Source organism: Vicugna pacos, chromosome 15 (genome assembly GCF_048564905.1).
Source record: "Vicugna pacos chromosome 15, VicPac4, whole genome shotgun sequence".
NCBI classification, from domain to species: Eukaryota; Metazoa; Chordata; class Mammalia; order Artiodactyla; family Camelidae; genus Vicugna; species Vicugna pacos.
Genome location: NC_133001.1, coordinates 7406572 through 7425830, shown reverse-complemented (window position 1 = coordinate 7425830; position 19259 = coordinate 7406572). Strand labels below are relative to the sequence as shown.

Here is a 19259-nt window from a genome sequence, read left to right as displayed (position 1 = left end):
TATCTTAAGTCACTTGGGAACAAGTTCCCACTGAAACTGAAGGATATGAAAAGCTTTCATGTGACAGCTTTTAATAATGCTGGGCAACTTACAATAAAAATGAGGCAGCCTGGTCCTTGCTAGAATGCATACCTCAAGAATCCAAGAAAACCCAGAACCATCATGAGGCATGACTGTAATAATCCCCATCTGTCTGCAGCTGGATAGCTGGGTGAGCTGAAAATCAAGAGTATAAATTTTTCTTTTAACACCTTTATTGTGGTATGGTTCCTGCACAGTAAACTGCACATATTTTAGATGTACAATTTGATTAATTTTGATAGATGTATACACCCATGAAACCACCACCACAATCAAGATAGCTAACATTTCCATCACTCCCCAAGAGATGCAATTTTTGAATTCCCAATATATCCCTTCCCACCCTCTTTACTCCCTGGTAACCATAAGTTTGTTCTCTATATCTGTGAGCCTGTTTCTGTTTTGTAGATAAGTTCATTTGTGTCCTTTATTTTAGATTCCACATGTAAGCGATATCATATAGCATTTTTCCCTCTTTTTCTGACTTACTTCACTTAGAATGATGATCTCCAGGTCCATCCATGTTGCCACAAATGGTATTATTCTGTTCTTTTTTATGGCTGAATAGTATTCCAGTGTGTGTGTGTGTGTGTGTGTGTGTGTGTGTGTGTGTGTGTGTACACATCTTCTTTACCCAGTCATCTGTCAATGGACATTTGGGTTGCTTCCATGTCTTGGCTATTCTATATAGTGCTGCTGTGAACACTGGGGTGCATGTGTCTTTTTGAATTATATTTTTCTCTGGATATATGCTCAGGAGTGGGATTCCTGGATCTTATGGTAAGTCTATTTTTAGTTTTTTAAGGAACCTCCATACTGTCCTCCATAGTGGCTGCACCATCAAGAACACAAACTGATCTTTCAAGTTGTGAACTGATACACCAGCTGTCCTCATAATCTCACCACATTTCCCTGATGAATGTAAGGGTGCTAAGAAAAATTGTGAAACCCTGATCCCTCAGCCTTCTCCAGGACGCTTGCTGGAGAAGAGCAGCACTCTGCCCTGCTCTGCCCTATGCCTAGGATTCTGGTCCTGTGACTAGGATCTAACCACAACATGGGCTCAAGGGTGATATGCAAAATAAGGGGAGAAGAGAATTACAGTCAGAAGGAAATGTAAGAATTTTCTCGGGAATTTCAGGAAAAAAATACTGAGTTGGATATGCAATTTGTACTACTTATTCAAGGATGAGTAAACATAATCTTGCTTGACAAATTAATTACTGTAGGGCATCTCATTGGAGAGGTTTGATTTAATGTACTGGCTGGTAGTCACTTAACAGTTTGCTTAGTTGGCCGACAGTTCCAGTCTGGGTTTAGAATGGCCTTCATTCTTAAGGAGCAGATCTTCCTTTGCAAAATATAAACTTCAAAGGCTGCAAGAGAAGAATGACAGTGAGACCTGTCACATATGCTTCCCTTATGTTTCTCATCAGGGTCCTGAGGACTCTTTTCTCTTCTGTCTCCTTCACATCAGAAGAGATTGGTAAACGAATGCTGGAAGCCCTAAGACAGACTCCTGTGGGAAGTGGCCAATGGTGGATAACTAATTATATGGAAGTGGAGAGTCAAGGACAGCTGGGCTCAAGTAATGAAGAAAACCAAAATAAGTTACCCCAAACGGCAGTTGTTTGGGCCTGGTACTTAAGGTTCAGAGAGATCACTTTATAAAGAAGCCCTAGCAGCAAAATCATAAGCAAGCCTATTAAAGTTTGCCTGATTAAGATCTGCTGAAACATCTCCCCCCCTGAGTGAGAAGAGAGCCTGCTATACCACAAGGGAACTTGTGGCCATATAGTTTAGTGAATATATTCAGAGATGAAAATGTTCACACTCTTTAGTAACTACTAGATCCTGACTTGGAGCTAAAACTAATTCTCTAGGGATGCAAAGGTGATCTGACCCTTCAGTCAGAGTGGGGCTTATGGAGTTAAGTGACAAAAGGTATTCTGACACTCTTTTATACTGCACTGTGATCATGAATTTACTCCAGAGTTGTTTCATTAAATCCGAGTTTAGACAGATTCTCCCCACTGGTTTCCTGACCTGTAAAGTGAGGTTAGAAGGGTGAAATGGATGGCTTTGGAGCCCTGCATCTTTCCAAAATAGTTAGCCAAGTCTAGGTTAACTCAACCATCAAAGTATTGAGAATTTGGCAAAGATGCACTCTACTACCTTCCTGCACAGGGACCCAGTCTGTTCTGTGCAAAAGACTGATGGGTCCTGGGAAATGATGGACTACACTAATTTTAAAAAGAAGCAATTGCCGCTGCATTTCCTTGCAAACAAATATCCCCTGGATTTGGCTTAAGTATGTTACATCTTTAATACGCCAACCTTCTGAATAATTTAAGAACCTGAGCAGATAACTAAACACTGAAAGTATTTAACATCATAAACCATACAACAATGGAAGTGGTAAGAAAATAAGAGACAAAAAGAAGCGACAGCATATGGATAAATAACTGAAACTATGATAAATAAAATTTCCATGGCTGTAACAAAGGATTTTATATGAATCATCTCATCTGACCTCATAACAATACTGTGAGGCAACCACAGCAGGGATTAGCGTTTCTAGTTTACTGACGGACCTGATCAGGGAGGTTGATGAGCTGACTCATTCACTCCAATGGCCTGAATTACAATGAATCAATATACTGAAGCTCCCACACCCTCTCTAACATGGGTTACTGCAACAGCCTTATAACTGGCCTCCGAGGCTCCTGATACATGAGAGTTCCGTCTGAAACACAAATCTAATCAAGCAACTCCTATTGAAAATCAATGGTTTCCCATGTTTGCCTCCAATCTCCAGCACAGTACTTTGCACAGAGTAGGGGCTCCACATATATTTGTCGAATAAATGAACAGATTACTGAATTCGTGCTTTTAACAAGTAGTTGAACTGGAATATGAATCAAGCCCTCCTTATTTTTAGAATATACAAAGTAAATGCTTAGGAAATTCCAAATCTAGACACTGACTGAACATCCTAGTACATGAATGATACAGCAACCCAAGTTTTATCAAGGAGGTTAAGTATTAGGTCATTAAGACCTGCTGAGATCCAGTGTTCCAATATCCAAAAGCAAATGTAAGATACACAAACGAGTGGCGATGGAAGATGAAATCTACACAGAGCAGAAATATCCAGAGGTCACTCGATTTTTAAAGGGAAAGGAGTATTTCCTTCACATCTCCTAAATTCTTCATAATCTTCACCTTAAAGGTGCTTGGTTTGGTAGCCTGTCAGGAAGAAATCACCCAACAGCAACACTCTTATTAGACAGTGGTGTTCAAAAATTTCTTTATACCGTCTCTAGTAAACATCTGAGCTAACTGATTGATTTCTTGCAAAAGCATAAGCTGAAAATTGGAAAATCACCAGTTCTGGATGGTATCTTTCAGAACATCCACGGAAGTTTGCAGACAATTACCAAGAAGCAAAACTTAATTTCTTACACCAAATAAAAGAGCATCTCCAAACCTAACTGATTCCCAAACTACAGACAAAGGTTTGAGTGGTCTGCAAAAGACCTTCTGAGAGTTGTGGATAAATATTTATTAACAGTTACTGCTGCTGCTAACGGTAACAACAGGAGAAGCCACCCCTCATTGCATATTTAGTACTTTGCGAGTCATGAAATAAACACTTTCATGCGTTACCTCATTTAATTCTAAGCCTACCCTTGTAATATTAGGCACTATTATTATTCCTATTTCATAATTGGGGCTGTGAGAGGTAAAATAACTTACACATGGTCATAGTAAAAAGAAATGGTGACTTGAGTCAATTTGGTTGAACTGATTCTAAAACCTATGCTCCTAATAACCACATTACACTAGCTGAAGGTCCTGGGCTTGTGGGAGTGCACATCATTCCTCTGTGTCTACAGGATTTAGAAAGTGGCAGCCCGGGCCTCAAACACTCAATGTATATTCACATTCTGTCTTGTCCAAAGTTTGATTTCTCTCAGGACCTACACAGTTCTTCCAAGGACTTACAGACAATAGCAAAAACACCTCACGCATACACCACTGGGTAGAAAGATGAAAGTGTTAATTATCTTGTCATTTGGGGCGGCTTTTATACGCCTCTGTATAGTTCCGTGAATCTTATGTATCATTTCTTTAAGATTTTTTATAGACCACTGAGCATCTAAAGAAAAAGATGAGGGGGGTGGTATAGCAAAAGACATAGAATAGAATTCTTTCTTTTAAAGTAAAATAAATGTCCATGGAAAGTTTTTTGACAGACAAATTAATGCCAATCAGAAATGAAACATTAAACTCTAAATCAATGAACCTTCGTGGCTCCACAATACACGGGGAAAAAATGTCCGTGTTAATATGGTTATTCGAGGAACTGCCATGCTGTCCAAATGTTGGCTTCAAGCTGATCCTAAGTCTGAAAGGCTATTACAAACACTGAATGGCTTTTCAGCGAAGACACTGGCTCTCCGGAACCCCTTTTGCATAGTTAACAAACTATTCTGTTTCCACCTTTTCATTAAATGATCTCTCTCTACCTCTCAGCTGAAAGCTGGCTCCCTGCTAAGGGCACCAATAGTTCTCTCAAGTAGAAGCTGCTCATCCTTCTACGTAAAATGTATTTCAGAATCAGGCTATGTGATGGGCATTTTCCTTATTTATCAGTGCTTCTCCCAGACCATTACTCCTCCTTCTCAGCTCATGTATCTTATCACACTCCATCCCTGTTTACCGTTTGGCTCTACCAAAAATGCAGTCATAGGTCATCCTCAAATATTCATCAGACTTTACTCTTCAGCCAGTGGTATTGACTGGTTGCCTACTCCAAAGCCTTTCACCCCCTTTTTTTTTTTTATCAGAATGATGCTCTACTAGTCCTGAAAACACAGAAAAGGGCAACTTTGTATTCAGCATCAAGAATCAATCTTGATTGGTTTAGCCAGTCATTATGTTTTCATTCTCCTGGGAATAACTGGTTAAGGCAGAGGCATATAAAACAATTCTGGCTAACTAGGTACAAGAAATCCAGTGAATGGCTTCTAGAAACAATTCTGTTTCTGCGGATATTATGTCTGGGCGTAATCTCTGGAATTGTACTTATTTCTTCATGATAAGATTATGATGATTTTTATTTTCTTTTTGTACTTTTGTACTTTTCTTTCCCCCCTAGAATTTCCACAAAGAGCAAGTACTACTTTGATTTAAAAAAAAGTTGAAAAGATATTCACTTAATTCTGCTACTGGTCATGATGGAGTAATAGGAAGGGGACTCATCTTCCCATTGAAGAAGAAGGAAAAAAAAATGGAAAACTGGACAAAGCATCTGAAAGAATGGTTTTAGATATTAGACAACAGTCAATGCAGGACTGTGATCCCTGAAAGACCAGGTGAGCATGCCTAGCAGCAGTTTCCAGGCTGTGATGCATAGCAGGCAAAGAGGGGGAACCCAAACAAAGCATGGTGGTCTGAGTTGCAAAGTCAGAGACTGCAGCCCAGAATGCCAAGGCAACTAGTATTTGCAGGGCCAGTTACCAGATGGAGGGAGCTGCAAAAGAAAGCACTCAGGAAAAGCACAAAAGGATCCCACTGAATTTTTGGCTGAGTACTAATCTGTGCATATGTGAGAAGAAACTACCCAAGGCTGGAGAAAGAATCACCGGAAATGAATAGGCAGAATAATTTGTGGAGCTCTGATAGAGCTGGGCATACTTTGGGTTCCCTCCAGTCAAAGCTGAAAGATCTTCAGATACCTGAGGCATGGGGGAGAACCCTTCAAATGGCACTGCTTTAGATTTGGGGTTAAATATGACCTACGTGAAAGGCTGCTCTGAACCCAATAGAAACATAAAAGCAAGCCTTGAAAAGATCCAACCAAGTAATGTAAATGCAGGTCAGAATAAAACCCAGCACTATTTAAAGGAATACAACAAAATACAACACCCACGACGTAAAATTTAAAATGTCATGTATCAGAGCTTCTCCATGTGTTCTCTGCACGTGAGCTGGTTTAGGCTTCCTCGCAGCCTGGAGGCCTCTGGTAGTGGGGCTTTTTACACAACTGCTAACCAAGGAGACGGGGGCTGCTTGTGTTTTGTGATCCAGCCACAGAAATCACGGTCACTTCTGCACTTTTACATGTGTTGTGGTGCAGAACTTCTGGTGACAAATTTTCTCAATTTCTGCTTGTTTGAAAAATGTCTATATTTTACCTTTATTTTGAAGGATGTTTTTCACAAGACAAAATGTTCTAGGCTGATAGGCTTTTTTCCTCTTAGTATTTTAAAGATGTTCTTCTACTGCCTTCTGATTTGCACTGTTTCTGAGAAGTTAACAGTAATTCTTATCATTGCTTTTCATTATGTAATGTGTCTTTTCTTCTGTTTTTGAGATTTTCGCTTTTATTGTTATTTTTAGCAATCTGACCATAATATGCTTGTGTTTCTCTTGCTAAAGATTTGTTGAGTTATTTGTTTTAATCAATCTGTCTAAAGTTTTCTGTTAGTCCCTGAGATAGAAAAGCATTTCTGACTGATTAATGCACACTCCATTTGTTCCTTAGACTAAGAAGAGTTTGCAGATAAAATGAAAAAATAGTTTTAAAATACAACATAAGAAAGAAAAGGTTGGGAACTGCATTCTTTTGAAGTCTTTGGATTAATCAGGTTTTCTTTGGTGTGGATTAAATGCATGTCTGTCTCATATCCCTCCCCTAGATTGCTAACTTCCATGTGGCCAGGGATCTTCTCTGTTCTACACATGGGCCTGGACACTTCTGGGTGCTCCAGTTAGCTTGCTGGTAGACTCTATTTCTAGACGTTACAAATTATTTCTGTCATCTAGGTATTCTTTGACTCCATGAGGCCCAACTCCCCACAGACCTAAAACTTTCTTTTCCCCAGAAGTGAATATACAAGTCAAACAAACAAGCAAAGAGATAGTCACTGTCTTACGTTCACATTCTCTGACATCCAGATTGAACTGCTGTAATGCTCCCAAGGTGAGCTGTCTTACTTCAGCTTCCAGCAAAAGTTGCATCAAGGATGTGGCTAAATGCTTGCAAGCTGACATACATGCTGTCTGGGCCACCTTTCCCTGAAATGCAAGAATGTAAATCATAATGTTGATGGATTAAAATGAAATTTCAACAGAAATTAAAATAACTTATTTTTCTGTTACGAATTTCTTGAAGGTTTTCTTCCGTCATGGTAACCCTTGCATTCAAGTAATTTTGGAATTAATAGCACCTGATGGCAATCATCCTAAATATTAGCTCCATCACCCTAAGTCATGTCACTGTATTACTCAGCTTAAATTCATAAAGCCCAGTATTTATTCAGGAAGCATTTTTTCCTAAATCAACAATAGAGAAACAATATTCAAAATCTTAATTAAACTTTTCTACAGAGAATATATTTCAAAAAGTCCCTTCCAAAACTACCATAATTCTTAAAAAGCAAATGTAAACAACAATTTCCAACTAATCGAGAAACCAAAGTGTTTACTACTTTATGATTTAACAAATATAAAATGAAAAGAATGTTTTAAAACAAAAAGATTTTTTCAAAAAAAAGTTGAAAGGATAAATTTCACTTCTTCAAAAAATAATAAACACTGAGGTTTATGAACACAAACCCTAAGCAAATTTTTAAAGTACTAATGTTTTACTATCTTCTTAGAAGATTCAAACGCTTTATCTCTAGTGAATTATATCTTAGTCCCAAGTCTAAGTTATACACCATGGAAGATATAGTCATTTTTTTCTAGATATATATCCATTTTACTTCAGGAATTTATCATCTATTCTGAAAAACAGGATAAGTTTTAAAAAGGCTGAGTTCTCCAATTAGTCAGCGAATACTTTTTTTAAATTATGAAATATTTGTCATACAGAAGGATATACAGAATTACATGATGAATGCTCATGCATCCCCTAAACAGTACAAATATAGTTGAAGCCCCTGTATGACCTCCTGAAATCATTTTCTTCCCTCTCCCCAGAGTGACCATTTCTTGTATTAAGATTACCATTTGTATTTTTTAAATACCATATGACAAGTATAGAACAAGAAACAATATATTGTATTATCTTATTTATTTGAAATTTTCTATAATATTATACAGTATGTTCTTCTACAACTTGCTTTTTTGGTTCAGTGTTATGAATGTGATTTTATTTTTGTTTTTGCAAACTAAGAGCTTTATTAAAATACAGGCTACATGTAGAATAGTACACAAATCTTAATTATACTGATAAATGAATTATCACAAAGTGAGAACACATACATAACCATCACTCAAATCGAGAAACAGAAAATAGTTTGCACTGTAGGAACACTTATCATGCCCTATGAATGTGAATTTTTTGAAATGAAATACGTATGGTTGTAGTTTATTCCTTTAATTATTCTATTCTATAAAACAGCATTCTATTTTAGGAGTATACCATGATGTATTTGTCCATTCTTCTGTTGTTGGATATTCAGGTTGTTTCTTTCCTTCTTCCTTTTTTTTTTTTTTTTTGCCATTATAAACAGAGTATGTCACAGAGTAATATAGATCTTCATGAAAATGCCAGATTCTGATTATAGCATTTTTTAAATATATTTTTTCATATGTTTCACTGGGACAGGGCCTTCCACAAAAGTAGTAGACATTAAATGGAAAAAATATAATAGATAACAGCACAATGAATTTTTTAATTTGCATGCATTTTTATATACTTCAGATAATTCCTTTAAGATTATTTCTTTACTCCATTAGAATGAGGAGTGTCAATATACTTAGATTTAAAATGCATATATGAAGATATGAAGAGGAACACAGGTAGGCTGCTTTGCCTAAGGTATGTCCTGACTTACAATGTCCCTAGACATCTCTGAGAGTATCACTTAACTGCATAATCACCAGCACTGAGTACTACTATAAATTTTTCTACTAATTAAATAAGAGATATTTCATGATTTTTATGTCTTTGATAACTTTATGAGATTGAATATCTTCTAAATTTTATTTTACTAAAATGCTATTTTATAAACTAAAAATAACAGAATAATAAACAATGATCTATTATATTACACATTCTAAAAATGTTCCTCGTCTGTATGGTTGCTTGTATGTTCTATGGGTGATTTAAGACAACAAATGGAAATACTTAAGTTAGGGAATACCACAGAGACCAAGTGGGAAAGAGGCCAATGGAAGCATAAGGAATCCTAAAGAGAAAAGTCACATTATACAGGAAATCCACATTAAATGGCATGCTTTCAACTAGACCCACTGGAGACCTGGAACAGGGACCACCATCGAGCCATAGGGTTAAACATAATTGTCACATGTATGCCCCATGTGAACAATCAGAGGGGGAGCAAATCAAAGTTGTGAGAAGCCCTAAGGCTTTTCAACAATGAAAGTGGGAGTGCAGTGAAGGAATGAGGACAAGATCAAAGCAGATGCCCAGAGACAACACTGTAGATCAGAAGGCAGAGTAAAGGGAAAGAAACTATTGTCTCTTGGAACTACTATATGGCCAAGATGCGCTATCCTTAGGCAGTTGACATCTCATGTTATTTCACTAAATTCTCACAATCACTCCAAGAAGTTGGCATTATTTCTGTCCTGTAGATCAATAAACTAAGGTTCTCCGTGAGGTTAAAAAGTTTAGACAGACTCATAGAATTATTTGGTACTTCTACCCAGTACTACATCCTAAATCTGTATCTTTCCAGTAAATCATCACCTAAAAAGCAGTAGTAGATCTTATACTGTCTTGTACTGGAACAGTTGGGCAAAAACAGGTCCAGATAATAACAGCATTAACAGGTTATCCCAGACATAAAAACTAGACCTAAACAGGTCAGACAGGAGTAGTTCAGGAGCCAACTCTTCAAATATTGGAGAGTTGATGCCAGGGCATGCTTTTTAACTTGTGGTTCAACATAATTATCCCAGCCAAGATAGATACTTTAAGAGCCCAACTAGCTGAACATGGAGGTGTAAAAAATCAAAGAGCTGAAAGTCCAATTAAGTTGGAGTCTGAGAAGATAGCATTTGAAATGCTTGTTTCAGTGGTCAGCAGATTGGCAAGGAGAAGTAAAGCTGGACGGATGAAGTGAAAATAAGATAGCTCAGAGTCAGGAAATCCCAAGCTTGAATTTTTATCTCCACCACTTACTAGCAGCATTAATTTGGGATAAGTTAGTTGACATTTCAGACTCATTATTCAATCTCAAAATATTAAACAGCTTATTAACTTTAATACTAGCATGAAACACAGACTTGGTTTTCAAGTCTATAATCAATACATATAACTCAATAAAGCTAAATGCTCTCATACATGAGCATTTGTTATACTATCCTAACATGCTCAGTTACTGAACTGCCCTCCAATTACTCTCCACCCTACCTCCCCTCAAGCTAATTCTTTATTTCAAAACAAAGTGATCATTGCTAAAATGCCTATTTTCACTGTTAAACATTTCTCTAACTCTAGAAAGCATTTCGGAGCTTTGCTAATTCACAGTCCACTATCCATTCTCTTTTTCATTTCTGCTTTACATTACTACCACAGTGTCCATTTGTTTTCTAAGGATAAACACAGACTCAGGCAAGAACAATCAATACGTTAAGCAATAGCGGGGAGGGTAGAGCTCAGTGGTAGAGTGCGTGCTTAGCATGCATGCGGTCCTGGGTTCAATCCCCAGCACCTCCGTTAAAAAAGAAAAACAAAAAAACCCTATAAATAAATAAACATAATTACACCCCCATCAAAAATTTTTTAAAAATACACTAAGCAATAAAAATTGGTGGTTTCAACCTCTTCATTAAGTAATCTTATTACGAAGCAGATTCTTTCTTGGAACATACAGCCAATCTCTAGGACAGGGTAAGAATTAGATAAGACAATCTAAACTGATCGAAACCTAAAATGACCAAAACTGCCTTTGGATACCTCTGGGAACAGTTTCAAATCACCCATAATCACATCTAGGTTGTATCTTATGAAGTTATGACAGTCCCAGTGCACCGAGACTATACGAGAATAGAAGCAGAATGCCAGACAAGATGAAGAATGAGCTAAGTATTACCATCATATTTTGAATGTATGAGGAACTTGAGATGCAGCGAGATTTTGAGTCACAAGATCTTAACAACTAGCTCAACATCATACTGTCTCTTGATGCAGCTACGATGCGTCTGTATTCGAAGACAGCCAAAAAAAAAAAAAAACAACTAAATGAACTGAAGGTCAACTACCAAAGCTCTTATTCTTCTCAATCCAGTTAAAATACGTTTAAAAAAAGTTTTGGGAAGGAAGAGGAGTACATTGGCGAGAAAATTCATGTTGTCACATCATTTGCTTCTTTTAAACCAAAAGATTTTGTCATGCAAAAAAGTGGAAAGTGTACTTCGTATTCTGAAGCAAATCAAGGAGAACATGCAATTAAGCGCTAAACTAAGCAGAATAAACTCTAAGCACTGTGTGATTTTAGAAGAAAAGTTCAGAGAAGGCTTCACAAAAGTGGTGGGACTTGCTGGGTGATCTTCATTGCACCCCAACAACAGCAACAACAATATGGAAATCGTTTCAAGTGGCTTCCAATTTGAAACGAGGTAATATAAAGTACTCTACAAATAAGAACAATTCTTGCTACACAAACCTCTATAGAATAAGAAGTTCTCATAATAAGAAAGAAAACAAACAAACTCTTCCTTTTTCTTTCCTCAACTCCTATCCAGGTTAAAGGTCAAATTCATCAAGTCATCTCATTAACACAGAAATATCCTTCAGGGTATTAAGTCTCTGTCATGCTTGACATTTCACCAGACTGCAACCAAGATGTCAAAAATTCAGATTCAAATATTAATGAGCAAAGTCATGATGAGGCAATTCCCCAAGTTCTACTAGTTCCTGTTTTCTGACCCTATCCAATTCCTTCTCTCTTTCTCCAGTCCTCTCAAACTACATGCATTTATAGTTACTGGCTTGGTTTCAAGATATACCCTCTAAACTGTAATTCCACTGGAAGTGCATTTTAAGTGGCGGCCTCCCAGATGCTGGATTCCCAATCTATGGGTTATCTGTAGACGTATAAAGTTAAAATAAAAAGAAGGGAGGGAATCGGCTAAAAAGTACAACCAATTTTGATATTTAACTAGTAGACCAAAAAGGAGGGGGGGAGGGAAGAAAAAAGAAAAATAGGAAAAATAAAAAAGTTATCCTGTCTTTCAAACTTTCCAATAAGCTATTTAATAATGTGACAATGCAGAGTATATTAAAATATTAACCAAAGCTTCCAGGAAAACCTTTATAATCTCAATTGTTTATTCAAGACCTTTACAAACCCCATAAAAAATTAAGTGGGCTTGGAAAAAACACACCACAGCCATAGGAGAAAGTTTACAAAACACGATGCTACAGACGCCTGACTGTCTGCCAGCCAGTCGCTTTTAACTTCCACGTACAACTTATTACTCAGTTCCTAACTGGTCAATACCCTAAATAAGAGAATTTCTCCACCCAAACACCTCATTAGCCTGAGTTTCTTTTTGCTCTTTTGAGCTAATGTATCCTGTAGGTGCTTTGGTTCATTACTTTCTGCCAATAACAAATGCTTCGTTTCAGAATATTTAAAACCTTAGATTTCTCTGAGGGAAATAATTTAAGATCTTCTTTACAAGAATTTAATTAGCTTTCTACTTAATCTCACTGTAGGGAAAATGATGCCTGAACCAGCATGTCGATTTTATTTTAAATGGTAGTGGAAACAAGATAGGACTACAGTGCAAGTCTTTCTCTTACATGGAAAAAGAGCAAGAACTTTGGTTCTTATTAACTTAGGTTCAAACTCTGGCCTTATCACTTACTTGGCATTTAGGAAAGTTGTTTAATCTTGAGTTAGACTCAGATTCCTCATCAGTAAAATAAAGATAATGACACTAACCTTGCAGAAATTATATGCAATAAGTGAGATAATATAGAGCCCTGTAGAGTGTCGGGAACATAGCAGAGGCTCCATGAATGTTAGGTACTTTATTATAAAACAGTCCTGTCATTTTGAGGAGTACTACCTATATCTATACATACTTCAAGGAAAATTTAAAGGGAAAATTTATTTAGGTCCCAGGTGAATTAAGTATTCCACATCTCTTGGAAAGTGGTTATATAAAAATTCAACATACAAATTCCAACATGAGCTGGACTCAGTCAACTTTCATACAGCTAGAAATTCACTCTGAGTTAATCACCTTGCAGGAAATTGAGCATGAAATGTGACTATGTCTCAGTTTGGGAGGACAAATGCTTTTAAATCATTTATATCTCAAGGAAACGTGTTGCATATTCTCCCCGTCCCTGTCTTTTCCTTGTCTGAATGGCCCTACAGAAGCTATAAAAGAGGAAACTTTTCATCACAGTGTATCTGTGTGAAAGCACCAAAATATGTTAACAATTAGAGAAGAGGAAACCTGAAAGACTGCCTTGTTAATTAAGGAACTTGCTATCAAAGAACTCATTAAAAGGTAATGAAACCAAATGGCTATTAAAATGAATACCCACTGAATAAAGGTTGCCTGGCTAACAGTCCCTCTATATAGCTTTCTACAAACACTCCCAATAGTAAAGACACAGAAAAAGATGAAAAGCCACAATAATGCTAAAACCAAGATTGACAAACCCAGAGAGGAAATTATCCTAAGTAGAAGGCTAGAAGCTGAATTAAGAAAAATCTTCCTAGAAATTCAGAATATGAGACATCAAATTTTGAAAAGTTCCTCTACCATCTCTGCCTCCTGTTCTCAGAGACCCTGAGCATTGCATAATATAGGACCAGGCAGCTGTTCTTTAGACTCTAACCATTAACTTCTGATGTGGTTCTCCCTAATCCTAGTGAGTCCCTCACCTATGCCCTGCTGCCCAGCTACATTCTTATTTAAGCAGAAGCTGCAAATCTTGGAGAGATGGCAGAAACTTATGGCAGAAAGAAAATTGGTGGAAGGTTGTGTAACCTCAGAGGTATAGTTTCTTGAGCAAATTAAGAACAAGAACTGAAGGATCTCTAACAGGACATGCTAGAAATTGATCATGTACATCGTATTCCACAAGTTCAGAAAATTTTCAGAGAACTAGACATGGGTGATAGGAAGAAGATGTCATCACTGAAAAAAGAATATACTTGCAGAATATGTTGGTTGCATATTATCCATGGCCCCTTCTACTTTAACAAAATAATCCTTGTCAATATAAACAGTTAGAATAATTAATTTGCTCAGCAACTTGTCAGATATGGAAGGCAAATCATTTGAAAGTAGAAATGTTTCAAAAGCCTTTTGGCCTGGTCTTTCCTTCTTTCTGCTGTCTAAATGCAAATGTGATGGCTAGAATTCTAGCAGCTACCTTGGAACCTTGAGGAAAAGGTCAGGAGAAAGGCAAAGACCTTACCCCTGACATTCCCAAGCCTCTAAACCATTATCATTTCTGGAATTGTTATTATAAAATGAAATATATTTATACTCATAGGTATTCAAACCACTGAAGTTGGTTCACTGTTATTATTGATAACTGATAACTACATGAAAGCCAGTAGAATCAGGAAATCAGATGAGAGGTATGCACATAATTATGCACATAAATAGTCTGGATAAGGGATGGTACTTTAAGTGGATCAGAGAGAAGGATGAAAGGCTGTCAACTCACCTAGTTTTTTAACAAGTAGACAGTGTATAAAGAACTTCTACATCTGAGGTCAAGTAAGGAGGAAAGTAAAATACTAGCACACAGCCCAAGTAAAAATACTGCAAAACAAAGGAAAGGGTACAACATCTGTGTTAATTTCATGTGTCAACTTGACTTTGACTGGCCAAATATCATGGGCTACCTAGATATTTGGTCAAACATTATACTGGGTGTGTTTGTGAGAGTACTTTAGGATGCAATTAATATTTAAATAAGTAGGCTGAGTAAAACAGATTGCCCTTCCTTAATGTAGGTGGGCCTCATCCAATCAGTTGAAGGCCTGAATAAAACAAAAGGGCTATCCACCAGTAAGAGAGAATTCTGCCTGCCTAACTGCCTTAAGCTCACACATCCAGTCTTTCCAGCTTTCATACTCAAATTGAATCATGGCTTTTATTGGATCGTCAGCCTGCTGGCTTTCAGACTAAAACTTATACCAACTTCCAAACTCTCAAGCTACCACTGCAGATCTTCAGACTCCTTAGCCTCCATAATCACATGAGTCTATTCCTCATAATAAATCTCTTATATATATGCACACGTATCTTATTGGTTGTATTTCTCTGAAGACTCCTAACTAATACAACATGCAAAAGACTCAGAGAATTATCAAGCCTCAGAAAATTATATATTAGAGTATCAAAAAAATTTCTTTCAAGAAACTCTTTACTGTCATCATCTAGAATATAAAATAAACTGTTTCCAATAAAATAGAAACATAAAGCAATAAGGATAAAATAGTGAGGTAAAGTAACATTATAAGTTAAAAAGTCAGTAAGAAATATAAAGGTAGACAGATATGATAAAAGGTTTATATATATATAAAAAAAGCATAATAATTAATTTAAGATCCAAATGAGAGGGAATAAGCTTAGGACTTATGCTGTGAAAAATTACCCATGTTATTTGGGAAAGAAACATGAAATATTCTCCTAAAACTTAGAACTAATATGAAGCTAAAAATCAAATTACAGATGATCAATTTGAATACAGAAGATTAAGTTATTAGGTCAACTGATGTTTGTCAAGAGGAGTCAAGAAAAGTTAAACACCAACAATAATGAACATATCAGAGGAAAATAATTTACAAAATAGTACAAATGTTCAGGCAGAAAAGTCCTGGATGGATAACCAAAGAACAAAATCAGATTTTTCTGGTAAGAACTCTTTCAGGTTGCAGACTACCACCTTCTCATTGTATCCTCAAATGGTGGGTAGAGAACAAGCCAGTTCTCTGGCCTTTTCTAATAAAGGCACTAATCCATTATTCATGAGGGTTTTCCCTCATGCCTAATTACCTCCCAAAGCCCCATCTCCAAATACCAACACATTGGAGTTCAGATTTCAACATATACATTTTAGGGGGACACAAATATACAGCCCATAGCTTCTGCATAATTTTGACACCTCAAAAGCCTATACTTCCAGTAAAAATGAATCCAATTAGAGTGACATAGAAGCTCTGTTTTAGCTGTGCACCTTGCACTGGGAGAAAAAAGTGTCTCCCGTGAGAAATTAAAATCCAGGTGCTGATGTGCTCTCAGAATTTACAGTACAAGTGTAGTACAGAAAGCCCTGAGCTAAAATATGAACCAAAAACTGGTCCTGGATCAGTGAAACCTTTGAGACAACCAGGAGAAACAAATGCAAAAGAGCACAATATGGATACTTTCATAATCTAAGAAACATGAGTTCCCATGGAAAAACTATTCTTGTCAAAGATAAGCTCACAATCAAAATTAAAAACTGCCTAAAGAAATGATTTTTCATGAGGTAGAATCTAAAGATCAAAAAGAATAAAAAAAAACCAGGCAGAGATCTGACATACAAGAATTTTTTTTGGAAGTTAAAATAAAATACATATGTTTAAGATGATAAACAAGATAAAAGGAATTCAAATCATTACAAAATAACAGAATACTATGAAATAGACAGATATGAAAAAGAACCAAATGGGATTTCTGGAAAAATTGACACTGAAATTTAAAATTCAATAAATTATATACACAATAAATTGGATTAAAAGACAGATCTGAGGAATCACCCAGAATATAAGTCAGAGATATGAAAAGATAAACATTTTAAAAGTAACAAGAAAGAAAAGGCAAATTGCCCATAAAGGAACAATAAAACTGACAGCAACGGGAAGAGGCTAGAAGACAGTGAAACAATGTCTTCAACAGGCAGAAGAAAAATAACATTTGATTCAGAATTCTGACTGTAGCCAGAGATGAACGAAATAATAAAATTTTCAAATAAAAGAGGTTGACACATGACTTAATTCTGAGAATACTACTGTAGTAAAAACCAGAAACTCACTGAGAATATGGTAACTTAGTGCAAGTCATAGATATAAACTCTCTAAGTCTAGAAAAGACCTTAGTTAGTGGCTTTCTGATTCAGACCACTACAGGAATGACTACTACAGCACTGCCATTAAGACAGTATCTAGAACTTACACAAATGCCTCCAGAGAAGTTGAGATCACTAAATCACAAAGACATCATACAAAATTTTTGCCAGAAGGTTTTTTTCTGCTAAGTCCTACCTTCAGGAGCTAAGTGAAGGCAACAATTACATGCCTTAAGCCTCTAAGTTATCCTTTCTATAGGCTACGCAAATAAACATTTTTGTCAAATATCCCTATAGGATTTAACCTCTAGTCCTTTGTATGCTATAGCATATTCTTTTAGAAGACTCCAGCTGGTCAATCTCTTTTTTAGACTACACAGTAGAAGCAATAATAACTGATCCAGAAATGCTCTGATCAGTAGAAGAGGATTTTGTTCTCAATCAGTAGTTCTTAACCTTCAGCATACATCAGAATTTCCTGGAGGACTTATTAAAACACAGACTGCTAGGGCAAAAGCCAAGTTTCTGATTCAGTATGTCTGGGACAGGGCCCGAGATTATGCATTTTTAATAAAATGCTGACATTTCTGTTCTAGGGACTACATTTTGAAAACTGTTAGATAATATTTTTTATAACACAATCTTAAATCAATTTAGCTTTTTTGGTAGATCATCCTGCTTACTTAACTTGAACTTACAGTCAATTCAAATTCTCAAGCCTTTTTTTTTTACAGGCACAATTGATCTGAATAGCCTACTAAACATTCCATGTTTTCTATTTCTGTTGAGAAAAATCAACAAAATACATGTCACATATGGTAGGTCATTAATGATACATTCATACGTGAAAGAGAATATATTATTCTTCATATTTTAGCTTTAGTTCATCAAGCTAAGAGGATTTCCAGAACTCTATAATCTCAAATTTATAAGCAAGACAGTTTTTAAGATCTCTTGGTGTCCTTTTCCTGACATTAAGAGAATTCCAAGGCTCTGCACTGAACATTCTGCAAGTTATTTTTTTAAATCCCGTAACAAAAGAATTGCTAAGGTTGTCAAAAAACAATGAATCAACTACATAATGCTTTCCAAAAACGCTTGAAAAATAAAGGTTGTTTCCTTCTCCACTATACGAATAGTTTATCTAATTACTAATTGTCAAAAAAAAGTTTCATAAATACTTATCTAAAACTAAAAAAAACAAACAAAGGAAAAAAACCTTTCAAATATGAGCACTTGATTCCAGTTAGTTAATGTGACAAGAAGACAAAAATCCCTACCATTTCCCCCTAATAAGTTCACAGGCCCTCTATGCAGGAATAGTAATATGCTAAAAGAATGGTCTTTCAAGGAACAGATGTGCTCAGAGTCAGTCAGTGAAACTTCAGAAATTAATGAACTTCACATAGCTTTGCTTAGTTATTTTCATGCCAACTTCGTTGGGTACCAAAGTTCATTTCAAGTTAGTCTGACAGACTTAAAATACATCCCAAGAATAGAATCTTCATGTGTGTAAAAATTTACCAGTATACTGAAATTACCCAACTCTGCTCATACTTACCTCAATTCAAGATGCCTCAGTTAGCAGAGGATCAGTAGTCAATTTATTAAGTTACACTGTTTTATGATAGTTCTTTTCTCCTTGCTTAATTTAAGACTGTACGCCAACAGCTTTGGCTGAAATAATCTAATGATAAGCACTCTCCTCTCACTGAGTTGGTGAAAATGTTTTTGTAAAGGACATGAACATGCTTTGTTTTTATATGTTTTTGTTTTATGAAACATAGTCAACGGCTGTAGCAACCCTGAGGCATTCTTAAAACTCAGGTACTCATTCATATTTTCAAGTCAGGAGAAGACAATGAGCCTTAAGACTCTACAATTCAGCTAAATTAAAAGTCTCCTGGCTGCAGCTTTTGCCCCAATCTCCCAGACTTAACTATGGAGTCCTTAAAGCTTACAAATCAAACAGCAAACAAAAAGGAAAAAGATGCAGAGCTTGGGGTCCTCCAAAGAACACAACGATCAAAGGCCAAATCATTGTAGTTGTGGCAAAAAAAAAAGCAGTGGGGGAAAGCAGCAAGGTCTTCTCAGGGTACAA

The 19259-nt window shown here is 36.3% G+C and overlaps 1 protein-coding gene across 3 annotated transcripts in view; it reads right to left on the bottom strand.

Annotated features, from left to right (window-relative positions):
• The window catches only part of EXOC6B (exocyst complex component 6B), a 533613-nt gene that overhangs the window by 149497 nt on the left and 364857 nt on the right, over window positions 1-19259 (bottom strand). For all 3 annotated transcript variants that reach the window (XM_006201563.4, XM_072937568.1, XM_072937567.1), the window contains one exon: window positions 7026-7167. In XM_006201563.4, coding sequence (XP_006201625.1) covers window positions 7026-7167 — 142 coding nt within the window. The remainder of the gene's footprint in view (window positions 1-7025; window positions 7168-19259) is intronic.